The sequence below is a fragment of the Saxophila tyrrhenica genome, assembly GCF_035928015.1.
Source record: "Saxophila tyrrhenica strain CCFEE 5935 chromosome Unknown scaffold_14, whole genome shotgun sequence".
In the NCBI taxonomy this organism is placed as follows: domain Eukaryota; kingdom Fungi; phylum Ascomycota; class Dothideomycetes; order Mycosphaerellales; family Extremaceae; genus Saxophila; species Saxophila tyrrhenica.
The window spans coordinates 49,426-65,494 of NW_027041746.1; the positions used below are offsets into that span (position 1 = coordinate 49,426).

General features: G+C 54.6%; 10 protein-coding genes across 10 annotated transcripts; 6 read left to right on the top strand and 4 right to left on the bottom strand.

Moving 5' to 3' along the window:
• Positions 1–2: 2 nt before the first annotated feature.
• LTR77_008306 (uncharacterized protein) lies at positions 3–1,354 on the top strand (the record flags this gene model as incomplete). The annotated part of the gene is made up of 4 exons (XM_064805538.1): positions 3–106; positions 160–301; positions 351–738; positions 795–1,354. 4 exons carry the CDS (start codon positions 3–5, stop codon positions 1,352–1,354), a joined length of 1,194 nt encoding a protein of 397 aa, XP_064655998.1.
• A 357-nt stretch (positions 1,355–1,711) lies between these two features.
• On the bottom strand, positions 1,712–2,768 carry LTR77_008307 (uncharacterized protein; the record flags this gene model as incomplete). Its single annotated transcript, XM_064805539.1, has 2 exons — positions 1,712–2,669; positions 2,725–2,768. 2 exons carry the CDS (start codon positions 2,766–2,768, stop codon positions 1,712–1,714), a joined length of 1,002 nt encoding a protein of 333 aa, XP_064655999.1.
• Positions 2,769–3,192: 424 nt separating this feature from the next.
• On the top strand, positions 3,193–4,074 carry LTR77_008308 (uncharacterized protein; the record flags this gene model as incomplete). Its single annotated transcript, XM_064805540.1, has 2 exons — positions 3,193–3,313; positions 3,365–4,074. 2 exons carry the CDS (start codon positions 3,193–3,195, stop codon positions 4,072–4,074), a joined length of 831 nt encoding a protein of 276 aa, XP_064656000.1.
• Positions 4,075–4,235: 161 nt separating this feature from the next.
• Positions 4,236–5,037, bottom strand: LTR77_008309 (uncharacterized protein; the record flags this gene model as incomplete). Its single annotated transcript, XM_064805541.1, has 3 exons — positions 4,236–4,473; positions 4,539–4,561; positions 4,618–5,037. 3 exons carry the CDS (start codon positions 5,035–5,037, stop codon positions 4,236–4,238), a joined length of 681 nt encoding a protein of 226 aa, XP_064656001.1.
• Positions 5,038–5,639: 602 nt separating this feature from the next.
• On the top strand, positions 5,640–6,197 carry LTR77_008310 (uncharacterized protein; the record flags this gene model as incomplete). Its single annotated transcript, XM_064805542.1, has 2 exons — positions 5,640–5,652; positions 5,707–6,197. 2 exons carry the CDS (start codon positions 5,640–5,642, stop codon positions 6,195–6,197), a joined length of 504 nt encoding a protein of 167 aa, XP_064656002.1.
• Positions 6,198–6,438: 241 nt separating this feature from the next.
• Positions 6,439–7,775, bottom strand: LTR77_008311 (uncharacterized protein; the record flags this gene model as incomplete). The annotated part of the gene is made up of 2 exons (XM_064805543.1): positions 6,439–7,609; positions 7,657–7,775. The coding sequence occupies 2 exons, from the start codon at positions 7,773–7,775 to the stop codon at positions 6,439–6,441; spliced, it is 1,290 nt and encodes a 429-aa protein (XP_064656003.1).
• Positions 7,776–8,385: 610 nt separating this feature from the next.
• LTR77_008312 (uncharacterized protein) lies at positions 8,386–9,539 on the top strand (the record flags this gene model as incomplete). The annotated part of the gene is made up of 3 exons (XM_064805544.1): positions 8,386–8,993; positions 9,056–9,426; positions 9,496–9,539. The coding sequence occupies 3 exons, from the start codon at positions 8,386–8,388 to the stop codon at positions 9,537–9,539; spliced, it is 1,023 nt and encodes a 340-aa protein (XP_064656004.1).
• A 331-nt stretch (positions 9,540–9,870) lies between these two features.
• On the top strand, positions 9,871–11,159 carry LTR77_008313 (uncharacterized protein; the record flags this gene model as incomplete). The annotated part of the gene is made up of 4 exons (XM_064805545.1): positions 9,871–10,095; positions 10,146–10,183; positions 10,235–10,519; positions 10,577–11,159. 4 exons carry the CDS (start codon positions 9,871–9,873, stop codon positions 11,157–11,159), a joined length of 1,131 nt encoding a protein of 376 aa, XP_064656005.1.
• A 348-nt stretch (positions 11,160–11,507) lies between these two features.
• LTR77_008314 (uncharacterized protein) lies at positions 11,508–13,153 on the bottom strand (the record flags this gene model as incomplete). The annotated part of the gene is made up of 2 exons (XM_064805546.1): positions 11,508–12,796; positions 12,847–13,153. 2 exons carry the CDS (start codon positions 13,151–13,153, stop codon positions 11,508–11,510), a joined length of 1,596 nt encoding a protein of 531 aa, XP_064656006.1.
• Positions 13,154–13,743: 590 nt separating this feature from the next.
• LTR77_008315 (uncharacterized protein) lies at positions 13,744–15,547 on the top strand (the record flags this gene model as incomplete). Its single annotated transcript, XM_064805547.1, has 5 exons — positions 13,744–14,217; positions 14,277–14,528; positions 14,585–15,066; positions 15,131–15,248; positions 15,302–15,547. 5 exons carry the CDS (start codon positions 13,744–13,746, stop codon positions 15,545–15,547), a joined length of 1,572 nt encoding a protein of 523 aa, XP_064656007.1.
• Between the last annotated feature and the right edge of the window lie 522 nt (positions 15,548–16,069).

Here is a 16,069-nt window from a genome sequence, read left to right on the forward strand (position 1 = left end):
TTATGCCTTGCCCAGTCATTCATACCCGTGCCTCTGGCGAGAAGGAGAAGTCGACGTTCAAGACTGCCGGCGATGACAAGCCGGCGGATGGCAACTACATCAAATGGTGAGTCCTGCCTTCCCACGGATCGTGGTATATGAGCTGATCAACAATTAAAGGGACGCCGAGGGCGTCGAGAAGGAGCAGCCAAACGAAGAGGCGGACATCAAGGCCGTCTCCGAACAGTTCTGCCGCTTCCAGATGTACAACTTCAATGAGCACTCGCATGCCCTACGTGGCACCCACTTGAAGACCCAGGGCGTAGGAGATCCCTCCCCAAAGCTCTAGTTTCATACTGACACTCTTCCAGTGCGTAGTCGGCAAGTTTACTGTCCACGATAACCTCCCTCCACACCTCGCCCAAGGCATGTTCAAGAAGCCCGGCACTTACGACTGCATCATGCGCTACTCTTCCCTCCTGCCCAAACTCGTCAACGACGGCACAGCGCTCCCGCGCGGGATCGGACTCAAGATCTTCGGCGTCAAAGGCGAGAAGATCTGGGGCGAGGACAAAGAGACGCAGGACTGGACGTTCAACAACTATCCCGTGCTGGAGCTGAGGACGCCGAAGGATACATGGGAGATCGCGGATGCGTTGGAGCGGAACTGGGATGATCTGGGGAAGTTCGTCGAGGAGGGAAGTAAGAGGGCGGATGCGGATGTCGCGACTTTGCCTGGGAGGTTGCCGAATCAGCACAGTACGTTCCGGCCAGCATTGTGATCTTGGACGAGCTGATGCTAACCGTTCTGCCAGTGTACGCCATGCCGGAATACTCTCAATCCGCCTACCGCCACGGCGAGTACGTAGCCAAGTACGGCATGTTCCCACAAGGCGAGAAGCAGATTGCTGCCGAATCCGAAGCGATCAAGGAGTCTGATCCGATCAACATCATCTCCAAGCAGCTCCAGGAATTCCACCGCGACAACACCGTCTCCTACTCCTTCTGCGCGCAGATGCTGCAGAACCTCGACGAGCAGCCCGTAGACGACATCGGCGTGGAGTGGGACCCGAAGAAGTACCCCTTCGAGCAGATCGCGACGCTCGAATTCGAGCCGCAGGACAGCTGGATCCCGGAGTTCAGAGTATGGTGGGACGACAGGATTACAGTGAACAGCTGGCACGGGCTGAAGGAGCACCAGCCGCTGGGCAGCACCAACAGGATGAGGCGGGTCGTGTATGCGGAGTCGAGGAAGCTGCGGCTGAGGGTGAACGGGCATCAGGATTACATCGAGCCCGGGAGTGTCAAGGAGGTGCCGAAGGCTGTGAGGGAGGAGATGAAGATTCAAGGTCAGCCTATTCGAGCTGGGGCTTGAAATTGATGTATGGCGATGAAGTTTGGAACTTATGCACGGAGTGTTCTGGTGATCCGGTGTTGAGAGCTGTAAAGCATCCGTATTGAAGTACTGTACATATGAGTAGCATTACGTCATTGTCCAGATGCTGTCATTGGGAGATTACCGAAAGCCCAGTCTGCCTTGGGATGAATACCAAGCGAATTTGCTTTGTGATCGTAGACGATGGTGCTGCGAGAAAGGACGTCGGGCTGACCTGCAGATTTCAAGAGAGAGATTTGAGTAAGTGGAGAGATGGGAGCAGAAGCTGCGCTCAGCAACAGTAGATCGCATTCAGGACGCCATAAGTAAAACGCTACGCAAGGGTGCATTTCTTTATCAATCGACCGCAGGTGCGCTCGTGGGCGGTGGAGGTGTTGCCGTCGAAGTGACAGCTCTGGGATCCTTCTTCTTCATCGCAAATGGATTGTTGCCTCCCATCAACATTGAGCTCATCATGTCGAACATGGGATTGCTTTGGCTTGGGATCTTGATGCCGAAGAACATCTCACCGAGTTGCGCCATCGCATCATCCCACGGCACCTCTTTCAGATGTGTCGCGTAGTGTGCCTTGAGCTGCTTGAACAGGTCTGAAGAGCCGCGCTGGATGGCTAGTAGGAGGAGGCCGAGGAAGTTGAGGAGTGGAAGCGAAGGGTATATGCGGATGTCGGAGGATGGGGAGGATATGCTCTGCACGCCCAGGCCGGGGTGTGATGAAGAAAGCTTGCTGGTGAAGAGGAGGAGCGCTTTGTTCGCGGCGCGGGTGTTGCCAATAAGGAGGTAGGGGAAGACGGCGCGGGCGGCATAGTGTGGTGCTGTTGAAGGCTCGTCGCTGGAGTACCATTCGTACTCCATGTCGCTCATGGTCTGCGCCGAGTCGGAGGTACCAAGCGCAAGATGTCGCTCCGCATCGTAGACTTCTCCCTCGTCCGCGAAAAGTGTGCCAATGACATGGTGTAGCTCTGGGTCTCCTGCTGGGAAGTCGCCGTTCTTGCTGCTCCATTCTACGATGCCGCCAACAAACTTCTTCTTGGCCGGCTCATTTGGCGGAAAGGCCCGAAGGAGACCAAGGAGTCGCGCTTTATTCGCCGTGTCCTGCTTCAGCTCGGCCTTCTGGTAGACTTCGATGAGGTAGTTGCACAGGTCCGCGCCAGACCCGCCCTGTCCGGCCTTGAGGAGGAGAGATGCGCCGGTGGAGAGGAGCTCGATGGAGGCGGGCCAGTCGCTGGCCTTGACGTAGCGGTTGGCGATGGTGCGGATCTGCTGGTGCGCCTCGTAGAATTCGCCTTCTTCGATTCTGCGAGTAGAGTCAGTGCGGTCACCGCGTTGCTTGCTTGGGAGGTAGTACTGACTTGCTCTTCTGCCGTGCGAGCACCTTCTGGATCTTGGCCGACATGGTGAGGTTGTAATCGGTGGAGCTTGTCGGGGCTCGTTCGCGAACGTAGGAGGTGGTGTGTTGGAGATATAGCAGTAATGGTCTAGATGTCTTTGAACTGGCTCAGACCCCGCCAAGCCATATCGCGTCACTGCCGACCACGTGTGCTGAACTTCAGCCTTCGTCTTATTCGATAGACATACAGTCAGCCACCCGTAATAACACCTGCCAGCAACAAGGCCACTACGCGGATTGGCATGCACATGCACATCGGCAGCCTCGAACGGGCAAGCGACGGGTTTCCTGGGAGGTAGGTACGGTGCTACAACTTCCGATCACGCTCGGTCTTTATCATAATCTCCAACCGTTCGCGGTCACGAAAAGGCTACAATTACCCCAGCATCCTGTCGGTCATTTCCTGCTATTCAATTTCCTCACTTCAAGCATGGCGCGCAACCAGCCAGCAGACGCCCAAGCGCTCTACGACAGCCGGAGCGACACTTACGACGACAGCCACCACCCCCGGCTGGCTCGACACTTTGTTGAAATGCTCCAGCTTGAGCCTGGTGAGCGCGTATTGGACCTTGCATGTGGGACGGGGCTGGCAAGCTTTCCAGCGAGCACCATGGTCGGACCAAGCGGCAGGGTAATGGGAGTCGATGTCAGCACCGGCATGCTCGACGAAGCCAACAAGAAGTTGTCCCACCATGAGCCAAAGAATGTTTCCTTCCACAACCACTCTATGGCTGATCTGAACTCTCTGGACGCTATCAAAGACAAGCAGTTTGATGCCATTATCTGCTGCTCAGCGCTCGTCCTGCTCGAAGACGCTGCTGCAGCCCTGAAGCATTGGACTAAATACCTCAGGCGTGGCGGTCGGCTCATCGTGGACGTCACACACCCAGTGAACCTCGCGGCCGGCACAGCACTCGAACGTGTGGGACAGCAACTCGGACGACCCATCATGTATCACCGCGAGCCGTTCCAGAGACCTGAGGATCTGTCGAGCAGAATGCACGCAGCGGGTCTTCACAATGTTGAGATGACCTTCCTCTCCATCATGGACATTCCTGGCACCGATGCGCTCAAGGACTACATCATGCCAGACTTCTCTCAACCAAAGGTCCAGGCGGTATACGACGTCGAAGAAGCTGATGACGTGTTTGAGACTGCGGTCGAGGGGACGGCGTACACGAATCTTGCAAGCCCTCCAGAAGTTCGGCAGCGGGCAAAAGCACTCTTCAAGGAGGAGTGGTCGAAGCTTGCGGATATTGATGGCAAGGTCAGGGTAGTTGACGGACTTTTCGTGGGAATGGGGTGGAAGTGAGGGCTCGTGGACTGCGATAGTTTTAACGACTGCAGGCGCGATCGCAGGTGAAGCGCTTCCAGAGCACCGCTGATTACAAGCGAATCGCTTCATCCTTCTTCGGTCCTTATTTCAGCATGCGCATGAGAGAAATCTTGATTCACTCTAGCATCCTGCATGGCCTACACAGTCTTCGTAGGATCATAAGCACGCATGTTCGTATGCGACACGGCCCGCCATCCCTCCGGCTTCAACTCCCACCTCAACACCCCTAGGCTTTCCCTCTTCACGCCCGGCGGACGCCCGCTTATCTCCGCCACGATGAAAGCGTTCGCACCGTCAAGGCCGCGGTCAACGTCAACGGTGAGGCTCACAGGTCTCATGTGGTAATCGGGACTTTCGGTCTGGATTACGCGGAACCTGTGGAAGAGACACGGTCAGTGGACGATTTTCGATCCATTGGCTCCATTGAGGCAGCGACGTACGTAGCCATATGCTCACGCCATGTCTGGGTGATTGGTTTAGCATTGTCTCCGTGAAATGTGTAGCATAAAGCATGCTTACGTTCGTGCTAGGATATTGGTCCATGTCAGAGGCATAGAACGGGTCCGAGAAGATCTGATCGAGGAAGGGGTCCTCGTAGTCGTTCCGGTTGATTAGTTCGACAATCTTCCTCGTAGAAGCTGCGATGCGCTTGACAACAGCCTCCCTCGGCTCCAGAACTATGAAGCCGGTGGATGCGCCACTGGTGCCTTGGTTGGGGCTCTTGGGCTCCGACTGCTGATCATTTGGGAGCAAGAGTTCCATTGATGATGCCGGCGACGAGGCCTCGATCGGTCCCGTTTGTGCTCGATCAGAGTGCGTCGCTAAGCTTGCCAGACATTGATTGCAGAGTTGCGCCTTCTCTGTTCCTGTGCTGGGAGCCTTCGCGTTCGCAATGCACTCTGGGCATGGTACTATCCGTCTTTGCCTGGGTTTTGCCATGATTCAAAACAACGCATCGTCGACTTCGACAGCAAGAATGCTGTAATGCTTCCAAATGCTGGTAGGGACCAAGTAGGTTTCGACAGATGTTGAACGAAAGGATCTCTAGGGCGTGGTTTCGGATGCTTTGCGGCTGACAGTAAGGTTGGCCCACTTGTGATTACGGGCGTTGGTATTTTCGATAACACAAATCTTCCATGAAGATGAGCAAAAGAAGAGATGGCACTTCTGGGTCTGGGACTGCAGTGAAAGCAAGGCGAAGCAGAAGTGCGGCTGTATGCGTTGGCCCCACACTCCCCGTAGGGCTTCCGACATCAGCATTCAACATCGAGCGCAGAATGGCACGATTGACAAGCATTGCCCGTATACTCAACCTCCGGGGCTGATTTGCAGCCATGTCTCGAAGATTGTTACTCAAGAAGGCCGCGGTCCTCGGTTGTCGAGAAGACCACGTTCGTAGTATGATAAAGAGGCCGACATATATAATGCTCCTGCAAATCGTGTGGCACCCAGCATAGATCTTGCCGGCTCATCAGACCTGCTCAATTCCGGCCGTGAACCGCGTTGCCCATCTCGACGTCTCAAAAGCACAGGAAAGCAGCATGAAGTCCAATGGTAGGTCGATTGTCGTTCTGATCTGCAGCTGTTCTGAACTGACGCAGTGTGAAGGCAGTGCTCGCTCCTTCAACCAGGACCACTTCATCCTCACAGCACATCGTATGGCGAAAGAATGGTCCACTCCCCTTTCCGACCTCTCCCACGCGGACTTCTTGAAGATCTACTCCAAGGACGTGGACTGGTTCGACCATGCGTTCCTCATCCACCGCAAGGGCCACGTCGGAGTCGAGATGCTCCGAGAACGCTGGCTCACGACGAACCAGCCGTACTCCGTGACCGTTACGGACGTTCATCCAACGACCAACGGCGCGATCATGGAAGGCTTCGCGGAAGGCGTGTTTGCGAAGGCGCTGTACAGCATCCAACCGACCGGCAAAGCTTTTACCTATGCGTTGATGATCCGGCTCCAGTTCGATGAACGCACGGGCTTGATCCAGAGGGTGGACGAGTATTACACCAGGAATTGGGATTCATCGGTGCCGACCGCAAGGTACAAAGTGGATGATAGCAGGGCAAATGCAGAAGGGCTGCCGTCTTCGTAGCCAGTGGTGCGATTCTCGACCCAGCAGGGCCACTCTTGCACGCATGGTGGTTTTCCGGGCGGTTCAATGTTGACTGAGCAGGAAGCAGGATGTGGCAATTGCTGAACGGCTCGAATATCAATGATAATCTTGGCTTGGAAAATCCCAAACGAAGGTTGCTCTCCTTGGTGGAAACATGCCAGAGAGAATTCTATAGTGAGCAAAACGCATTCTACAGCTTTCAAGCGGCCAAACGAGACTGCTATGTCTTCTCATCCGCCGACACGTCTTCTGTGTGTTTTTGTGGGTGCATCGCCGTCGCTGGGCTTTCGTCCGGATCCGGCGCAATGCTAGTGGACGGTGGAGCAGTGACCGTACTAGATGAGCTAGCTGTGGGTATGTCGTTGGAGGGCACTTGAGCTGGCTGCTCTTCAGGCTTTGCAGATGTACCATTAGGAACAGCGTTGCCGCCCTGGTTCTGTGGCGGCGCATTACTTGGTCCACTGGGAGCTGTCGGGGGCTGTGTCCCCGCAACAGCTTCTGCATCTTTGGGCAAGGCTTCGGGAGGCTTGGTAGCCGGAGCAGCATCGGGGTCCGGGGGAACAGTAGCCGGCGGAGGCACCGCCGCCGGCTCAGAGGCTGGAGCTGGCATGGGAGCTGGGGGCGGTATGGTCACGGGGCCCGACTGCACCGTTCGGTCTCGCAAGGCTGCTGAGTGAAGATCGCCAGGGCCACCTGTTGAGTACATGTCCGGGTCATTGAGCGTGTTGGTCTTAACAGCCTTATCGTACAGTCTGGTGAGTCGAGCAACCTCGCCTCGTACGGTGACCTGGTCATCGATGTCAATTGCATCGTAGCCGTGAACATTCTTGCTGATGCCAAGCCACATGATTGCGGAGTTCTCAATGTCGTCTACCACTCGCTCGAGATCGTCCCTATACATGCGGGCACGCATGGGCTGCCCACGAGACTTCAGAAAAGCGATGATACCGGCTATGATAGTGTTCAAGGCTCCAAATACCGCGACCAGAATGTGGCTGGAGTCGCTTGCGCTGAGGCCCGTGAGTGTCGCGCCAAGCACCACTTGCGAGAGCATGAGAGTATTGGTGGTCGTGGCAGTGAATTGATACATCATGTTCTGAATCCTTACCTGACGGACAGCCCGACAATACAGGGATTCCGGAGGCGGATTGTGCTTTTGATCGGGTGGCAGGTTTCGTGGTCGTATGCCTACCAGGCGGCAAAATTGGTGATGGTGATCCAGCCTGAACAGCTGCTCTTCGCCAGATCCTTCGCCATTGAATCCTGCGTCTTCTAGAAGCGGTGTGCGTTCGCCTGATAGTGACATGACCGGTGAGATCCAGTTGCGTCCTGTCAAAATAATACCGTCGTTGTTGGTTTTCAATGGTACGGTGGTGGGCTCAAAAACGCTGCTGGAAAGGAGATAGAATCAACCTAATGGAAGAATGTCGTCGGGTACTTATCTAAGCAGAGCGAGGAGAGGCCACTCGGAACGGCGTGCAGAATGGCGTCCATAGCCTGAGTTTTAGGTCGAATCTTGAACACCGAACGGCCCATGCTTGGACTGTTGTCGTCCATGCCTTGCTTGGTGATAGCTGGAAGAGCTGACATGATGCACATCTGTCCGCGCCTGTTGATGCGTCAAGACCTTGAAGGGAGCGGAGACCTACATGCGGAGAATGGAGGTAGGGGGAGGCGAGATGATATGGGCGAGATGCCGTCAAACTGCCGGCTCGGCGTTTCAGCCTCGAGTCCTCTTCCAACATGAACTCATTTCTTCTCATCACGAACATCAGGCTGAACAACCCGAGCCCAGACCGCCTACACCCGCAGAGGGACAAACGTGTAGCACATCGTCAAATGCGGCGAGGGGTCTCCGTATAGGCGAAACGGCAGGAGTGCCCGTTTGTGTTTCATTCTGGTACGTACCGCTTAATGAGATGAGAACATCAATCTGGAGCGAAACAACCCCCCCAGGCGCTCCAGACAACGGCAAGTATATACTGCTCTCATCGCTGTGCCGTCGCCTCTCTTTCGACCCCAGCATTCCCCATTTTGCTGCTGTTCAGTCACTCCTTTGGCTCGAGTATACTCGGCTGTCCATTCGTTAAGCGAGCAGGTCTCGATCAATCATACTGTCAACATTATGCAGTGGTTTTCTCTCCTCACCCTGGTGGCTCCGGTAGCCATGGCGCAGCAAGATTTCGGTGCCATGATGCGCTTCGGCTGTGCTCAGCATTCGATCGAGCGCCTGGATCCCATCGTGACTCCGGGACAGATTCCTTCGCAGCATATGCACGCCATCGTCGGCGGCAACTCCTTCAATGCCACGATGCAGGGAGACCTCGGAGCAGAGAGCAGCTGCACTACATGCACGTTCAGCGAAGACTTCTCGAACTACTGGCACCCTGCTTTGTACTTTCGAGCGCGCAATGGCACCTTCAGGCATGTTCCGATCATACCGAACATTGGCATATTCGGCGCTACTGGTGGCGTGACGGTATACTACACGTCGCCTACGGACAAGTCAGTCAAGATCAAGGCCCAACCACCGGTACGACTGCCCAATCATTCACCGCGTGATTTTCAAACTGATAAAGTGCTGCAGGGCTTCCGGATGGTAGTCGGAGATCCATTCGCCCGTTCGCAGACCTTCTCCAGCGCCTACAGCATCTACCGCTGCTATACCGACGGGCCATTCGAGCCAAATCCAATGGGCGTAGCGGACAGCGACACCCAAACTTTCCCCAAGAAACACTGCCCTGGTGGTATGCGTGTGAACATTAACTTCCCGAAGTACGTATTACACTACCCTGGCCGTTGTTGTTTGGCTTCTTGACTGACCGCCGTTATCATAGCTGCTGGGACGGCAAGAACCTCGACAGCAAAGATCACACGTCTCACGTCGCCAGTGGCTACAACGGCTGCCCAAGCACTCACCCAGTCCAACTCCCGCAGATCATGCTCGAAACCGTCTTCGACACCGGCATGTTTCCCAAAGAAGACTGGCCCAAGGACGGCTCTCAGCCTTTCGTCTGGGCGCAGGGAGATCCAACGGGGTATGGGTATCACGCCGACTACGTCTTCGGCTGGAAGGGAAATTCGCTTCAGAAGGCAGTGGATCAGCGCTGCAGCATGGCTACTTGCGAAGGGTTGACCACGCAAGATCAGAGTGTCGGGAACAAGTGCACCAAGAAGCCCAGCTTCGGTCCACCGAAGTTGAACGGATGTGAGTTGTCACTGTACCCTGGTACCGGCCACATATTAGGTTTTGAATGCATTACTAACCAGGTGATAGGGCTCAAGCATTTGCCGGGCAAGATGAAGGTCACCTATCAGTGAACGCATGGAATACGGCAGGTGGGGATGAGTTTCACTTCTTCGCGGGTCCTCCGCTCCGGTAGGATGTTGTGGATCACTGTACACATGTAGCCTTGTTCGAAAGTGATTGCCTTGTGCGGAGAAACCAGATTATACCATCACGTGGCAGCCCAACAAAGCGGATCGGTCAAAATTTCGGGGCCTCCAACTGGATCTCGTGATCGGCACGCGGGCAGCACGCGGGAGGATTCGCTACTACTATTCTCGGCGCCAACCGTAGGATTCTTACACCTCATTCCCTCTCCGCGATCTCTCGTCTTGTCTCAGACATTCGCATGCCGTAGAAAATGTGATGGCGGTGCTGCCAGATCCCGAGACAAGTGCTCCGGCACCTCACCGAAGACGGGCTGCTCCAACGACGACAACAGACGACTGGCGAGCCAATGCGACAATCGAGGGATTCATCCTGGAGTCATGGGGACAAGGCTTCATGGTGGGAGCGCTGCTCATTATGGTCGCTTTGACCGTAGCCAACATGCGACGGCGAGTCCTGCTGCACAAGCTCATTCTTGCAGAGGTCTGTTAATGTTTGCGACGATGCGAACCTTCTGCTAATAATCTTCAAAGCTTTTCCTAGCCATGAGCCACGGGACCTTCTGTTTCATGTCAGTCTCTCGTCAAGCCTGATCATTCCCAGACGTATTGACAGACTCTAGGTCCTTTGAAGGCTACGGGTGGTACTTGTCAAGTACCGCTGCTCTATACTACACCTCATGCTGGATACACAACCTAGTTGCCTGGCTCAAGATTCGTCCGTTCTTTCGAGGCGGCAATGCTATCTTCTCTGCTCAAACGTGCAAGAAGATTACCTGGGTATACTTGATAAGCCTTGCTCTCAGCGCTGGGCCGCTCGTGTTCCAGATCTACAACAACTTCCGCTTCTTCAACGACCTCAACAGCACTTTGTATCCTGCTGCTAGACCTTACGAGACGCTCATGAGGTATGCCTTCCATGCCTAACGTGGCGCCAAGTGCGGCTTCTGACGTCGGTTCTACAGAGATCCGTGGTGGATATTCGTCTGCGTGATGCTTTTTAGAGTCGTACGGGTCAGCTACGGCGCTACCACACTGGAGCTTCTGAAGACGTCTCCTCGATTTGGTGTCCTGGTCACTGCCATCATGCTCGCAGTCGTCTTCACCGTGATTGATATTATTGCTTCAGTCCATCCGACTTGGTTTGGCGGGACGAACGGGTACCTCACCCTCGACTGGTCTTATTTGACAGCTATACTAATCCTTCACAGTATCAACCCCTGGTGGAAGCTTTACCTGGTTTCCAAATGTCTCACCGACACGATCATGCTCGACGACTTCAAGACCGAGCTTGACAAGCTGAGCACCAGGTTTGTCAACAAGGAGCCCACGCAATTATCGCATCCGGCCACCTACACGAGCCACCGAGAGCGGGCTTCCATGTCGTCCGACAATAATGCAAATCCCACAGCTATGGAATTTCTGACGATTGCAGACGCAGCTGGATCTTCGCCTGATCAAGAGAAGTCCAAGAGCAAGATGAACGGCAGCAGCAAAGATTCGCGGAAACGGCAGGCTGACTCCTTTCAGCTCGAAGACGCAGTTTAGCGGTCTCTGGAACTACTTGTCTAATGCTCAAACCTTCTTCTGCATCCTTTACTCTAAACTGTCTTCCTACTAAGCTTCCTCTGATGTCAGGCGGTGTTGATCACTTCGACTAAGCTCGCCAAAATTCAGCAGCTTCGCTGTCGACCGCCATTGGCGGCTGACCTACTCTACAACTATTGTCGAACCCGAAGCCCATCGTTCCAGCGTCACTGACACGCATCATCTTCCAGTGCATATGCCTCAACCTCTGCAATCGCTGTTCTCGCGGGAATCGTGACACAGATTGGAAACCTACGGGCATAGAAGTCAGCCAATGCTTTGGACACGCAGCTCTTCGATCTGCTTCACCTACCCGCCATAGTCCGGCTCGTCGTTCGGCATGATGCAGAACTTGCCACTTCTCGACTCATCACCGTTTAGCATACGCAGCGTCTTCAAGCTGCCATCAGCCTGCACTTCTTTCTCCTCAAAGCTGAGGATTCCGGTAAAGGGAGCAGACTCGTGCGCAAAGCGAACCTGGAAGCCCTTGCCGATAAGCAGGAAGCGTGGACCGCCTTTGTGGATTACCATGCCCCAGCCGCTTCCTGGACGACCAAAAACAAAGCTTCGCTCGATCGTGACCTTCCATGGTCCAAAGCGGGCAGTGGTTGGTGGTGATGGATCCGGAAGACCGGCCGTCTCGGGCAACTCGTCAAAGAAGAACCCGACACTCGTCCCATCCGCCTGAGCCTGGAGGACGTGGTCCGAGACCTGGGCCAGAAGGCCATAGTGGACTCTGAAAGGATTCGTTTTAGGCTCGAGCGTATCGATGCCAAATGGAGAGGTGCAGAGCGCTTGGAACGAGCCGATCGCGTTCCATATTCGCCGTGCTCCATATTCGTCTCTCCGCTGTTCTGGGATGAATAGCGGCTGGTTGCGGTGGCGGTACTTTGCGCAAGATTTCGTGTAGTCGTTCAGGTACACATCTGGTGCGATAAAGTCCAGTGTCGGCGCAAAGGTCTGCCATATGTCGATTGTGTTGATCACTCCGCCTCCACTGGGATAATCTCCCGGGACACCTCCGCCGCCAACAACGACAGGAAACTCGTTGTCCTCGGCATCGTCCGCGACATAGTTCTGCCAGACGTTGGTGTACAATGGCAAAGCATATTCTTTCCTGCCTGCGCTTGCCACTTGTTCCACGTAGCGTGCATAATGGTAAGCCATGAACAGCTCGTCTGTCTTCTTGCTGTGTCCGAATGTTGCACACCATGAGTTGGCGGAGTCTTTGGTGATTTTCAGAGACTGTTTCAGCTCTGGTCTCAAGGATTCCCAGTCCTTATTGAGGAAGTCAAGTAAGTCGGACGGGACAGCTTTGCTGAACTTATTCTCAGCAAGTCGACTGCGATCTCGCGAATCTCCTAATAGCCCGATCTCATTCTCCACCTGCACCATAATGACCGTAGAGTGTGGACAGTCAACCTCTCGCAGGTGCTTCATCAGTGTCGAAAACGCCCGGGCATCAGCGGCAGGTGCTTCCGTGTGAAAGATCGAGAGCGTATCGCTGATCTCCAGTTCGCCGAGGGAATTCATCGTCTTTGCCCGTGGGAAGCGTTGACTGTCCTTCTTCACCCAATGAGGCGTGTATGTAGAAATGCCTGAAGCGACTGGTCAGTGTAGGTAATGCTCGAGCAGGCGTGTGCCGTACCATTTTTGAAACTGCCAAACCAGAGCAATACCAGCTTGAGGCCAGCAGCCCGAGCATCTTGTATGCACTGATCCAGCTCTTGGAAGTCAAACTTCCCTTCGGTAGGCTCGATCTGCTCCCATGACACGCATCCAAGGACAGTGTTGATGTTGGCTTGCACCAGTTTCGGCCAGGCTTCTCGCATGTACTTTGCGGAAGTGAGGGACGAGTTCTGCAGCTCTGCTGCGAGCATGAGGAAGGGTTTGCCATTCACGATCAACTGCTTCGAAGTGGAAGTCTTGAGAAGATGGGGCGTTTGCAGCTGCATGGTGATGGTTGTGCGACGAAGAAAATGTACGAGTTGAACAGCACAACGCCTACCTGCGGGACACGCGAGCTCTTTATTGACCCCATCGCTCTGCTGTCGATGTCACGACCTTCCTACGATGGTGATCCACCGCGATGAGTACACTGGATGGAGCTCGAGGTACAGTACCGCGGTGGATACATGGTCTTGAAAAGGGTGGCTTGCAACCGCACACCGGCATTCAACAACGCCCATTCGTTCAGACACCGTCGCCTCCCCGCGGCAGTCAATTTGGGAGATGTCTCAAAGAGGATCCTAGTTGGCGGCGGACCCAGACTCTGTTCATCGGGAGGCCGAGTGATCACCGCCCCGGCGTTCCATCGCTTTGATTCGTTGAAACCCATCGCTTTGATTCGTTGAAACGCCGCTGAGCCGGGACACTCTCCCTTCCCATGGGGTGTATGGCGGAGAAACCACGAGGTGGATATACGATTCGTGCAAACCTACACGATGGCCTTGAAGGTATATATGTCTAGCGATGCATCTCACGGTGCACATACAAACCAAGACCCAATCATCATCTATTCTACCTACCTACCATCTACGAGACCATGGAGAAGCATTCAGCTCCAGCCGTCGAAGAGAAGGGAATGTCCCCGCAACATGCAGTACTGGACGTGCCAGAGGTGACATGGTGGAAGTCTCCTGGATTACAATCACTCTATTTCATGATGCCCATCCTCTTTCTCGGAGCCACCGTCAACGGCTACGACGGTTCCCTCCTCAACGGCCTGCGAACCAGCGAACAGTGGCAGACCTACTTCGACAATCCTGACGGATCGCAGCTTGGACTCTTCACGGCCATTCAGAACATTGGTGCGGTGTGTGCACTTCCGTTCTCGGCCTACGCTGCAGACCTTTTTGGGCGCCGCATTGGTGTTGCTGCCGGCATCGTCGTCATCTTTGTTGGAACGATCCTACAGGTCGTCCCAACGGTTGACAGCGGGCTGTTCATTGGGGGTCGTTTCCTTGTGGGCTTTGGATCGAACGTTGCTCAGGGTTCCGCACCATTGCTCATCATGGAGGTGAGATGACCGCTTCATGATTAGAGCTGTTCGAGATGTCGCTGACCCATGGTCGGTAGCTCGCATACCCGCAGCACCGGGGCAAAATCACCACCATGTACAACACCCTGTGGTATGTCGGATCGATCATCGCAGCTTGGACCGTATACGGCACCTTGAAGTACGATGGGGACGCCGCCTGGAGAATACCGGTGGGCTTGCAAGCCCTCATGCCTCTGGTACAGTTCATCGGCATCTGGTTCCTACCAGAGAATCCAAGGTGGCTGGTCAGCAAAGACAGGGGAGAACAAGCATTGAAAATCCTGGTGAAGGTACAGATGCTGTCAAAAGTCCAACAATCAACAGTCTCCAACTAACGTCCATGAAGTACCACGCCGATGGGAACAGCCAGGATGCTTTCGTGCAGGCCGAATTTGTCGAGATACAAGAGACTATCGAGTTGGAGAAGCAAGCTAAGAGCCAGGGCTGGTCTGTTCTGGTTCGGACACCTGGGAATCGTAAGCGGCTCCTGCTGATCGTGCTGGTGTCGTTCTTCTCCCAATGCTCCGGCAACGGCATCGCGTCATACTATCTGCACGACATCTTGAATTCCGTGGGAGTGACGAACTCGAGCGATCAATCACTGGTAAACGGCGGTCTGCAGATCTGGTCTTTCTTGGTGGCCATCGGCTTCTCCACCCAGCTGGTAGACAAATTCGGCCGCCGCACTCTCTTCTTGATCGCTGCCGTTGGCATGCTCCTGGCTTTCAGCGTCTGGACAGGCTGCTCAGCGGTGTACGCACAAAGTGGAAACACTGGCGCCGGAAGTGCCGTGATTGCAATGGTGTTCCTCTTCTACTTGGCTGCCGGGTAAGTTTTCAACCTGTCAAGGCTTGTTAACGTTGGATACACTGCTAAATGCGGCGTCACGTAGGTTCGCCTGGCCTGGGTTGACCGTTGCGTATGTCGCAGAGATCTTGCCCTTCAACATCCGTGCCAAATGGCTTGCGATTGGCTTCGCTTGCACATCGGCCTCGTCTGTTCTCAATCAAGTAAGTGTCTGCCCCCCAATGTTCAAAAATGACCACTGAACCGAACCCATCAGTACGTCAACCCGATCGGCCTCCAGGAGTTGAATTGGAAATTCTACTTCGTGTACATCGTGATTTTGGTCATCGAAGTCCTGGTAATCTACTTCGTCTTCGTCGAAACGAAAGGGCCGACCCTGGAAGAGATCGCTTTACTGTTTGATGGGGACCAGGCAGCGATTGCCGACGAGCAGAACATGGCCAGCAGGCTCAACGAGAAGGTCCAAGAGGCCGAGGACGGTCATGTCGAGCGCAGATCGTAAAGAGTCGGGCGAGGGCTGTATCATGGTCGCAATAGGCCTGCTTCGTGGCGATCTCCTGGCGTCGTTCACTTTCATACCAACTGAGACTCACCGTGGCCCTACTTCAGATACGCAAAGCAGCCAGAGATACTCTTTTACTGACGTCTCTGCTGTCTACAATGTCTGTGAGTCTTTACATCCAAAATTCTCAAGCATGCTGGCCATGCCAGAGCTCAGCCATGCTCCCCGGGATACGCTTAGAGCCACCTTCATCGCTATGACCGGGGTATGGGATGTTGTCGCTTCGAAGAGCGTTTCCACCACAGACAATCCAATACGCGGCCGCTGGGAGTACATCTTCCAGTCGCCTTGGCGTCAAAGTCTGTTCCAGAGCTTGAGTCATGGTGAAAAGAGTCGTACGTCGAGCCAGGATAAATCCAGCGCTGCAGTGTGCAGCCCTGACCAGGAATGCATTCATGCTCGTCCACGCACCGACTGTCAGATATCGTTTCGGGGTTGGCCGCCACAGAGAACGCTCTGACT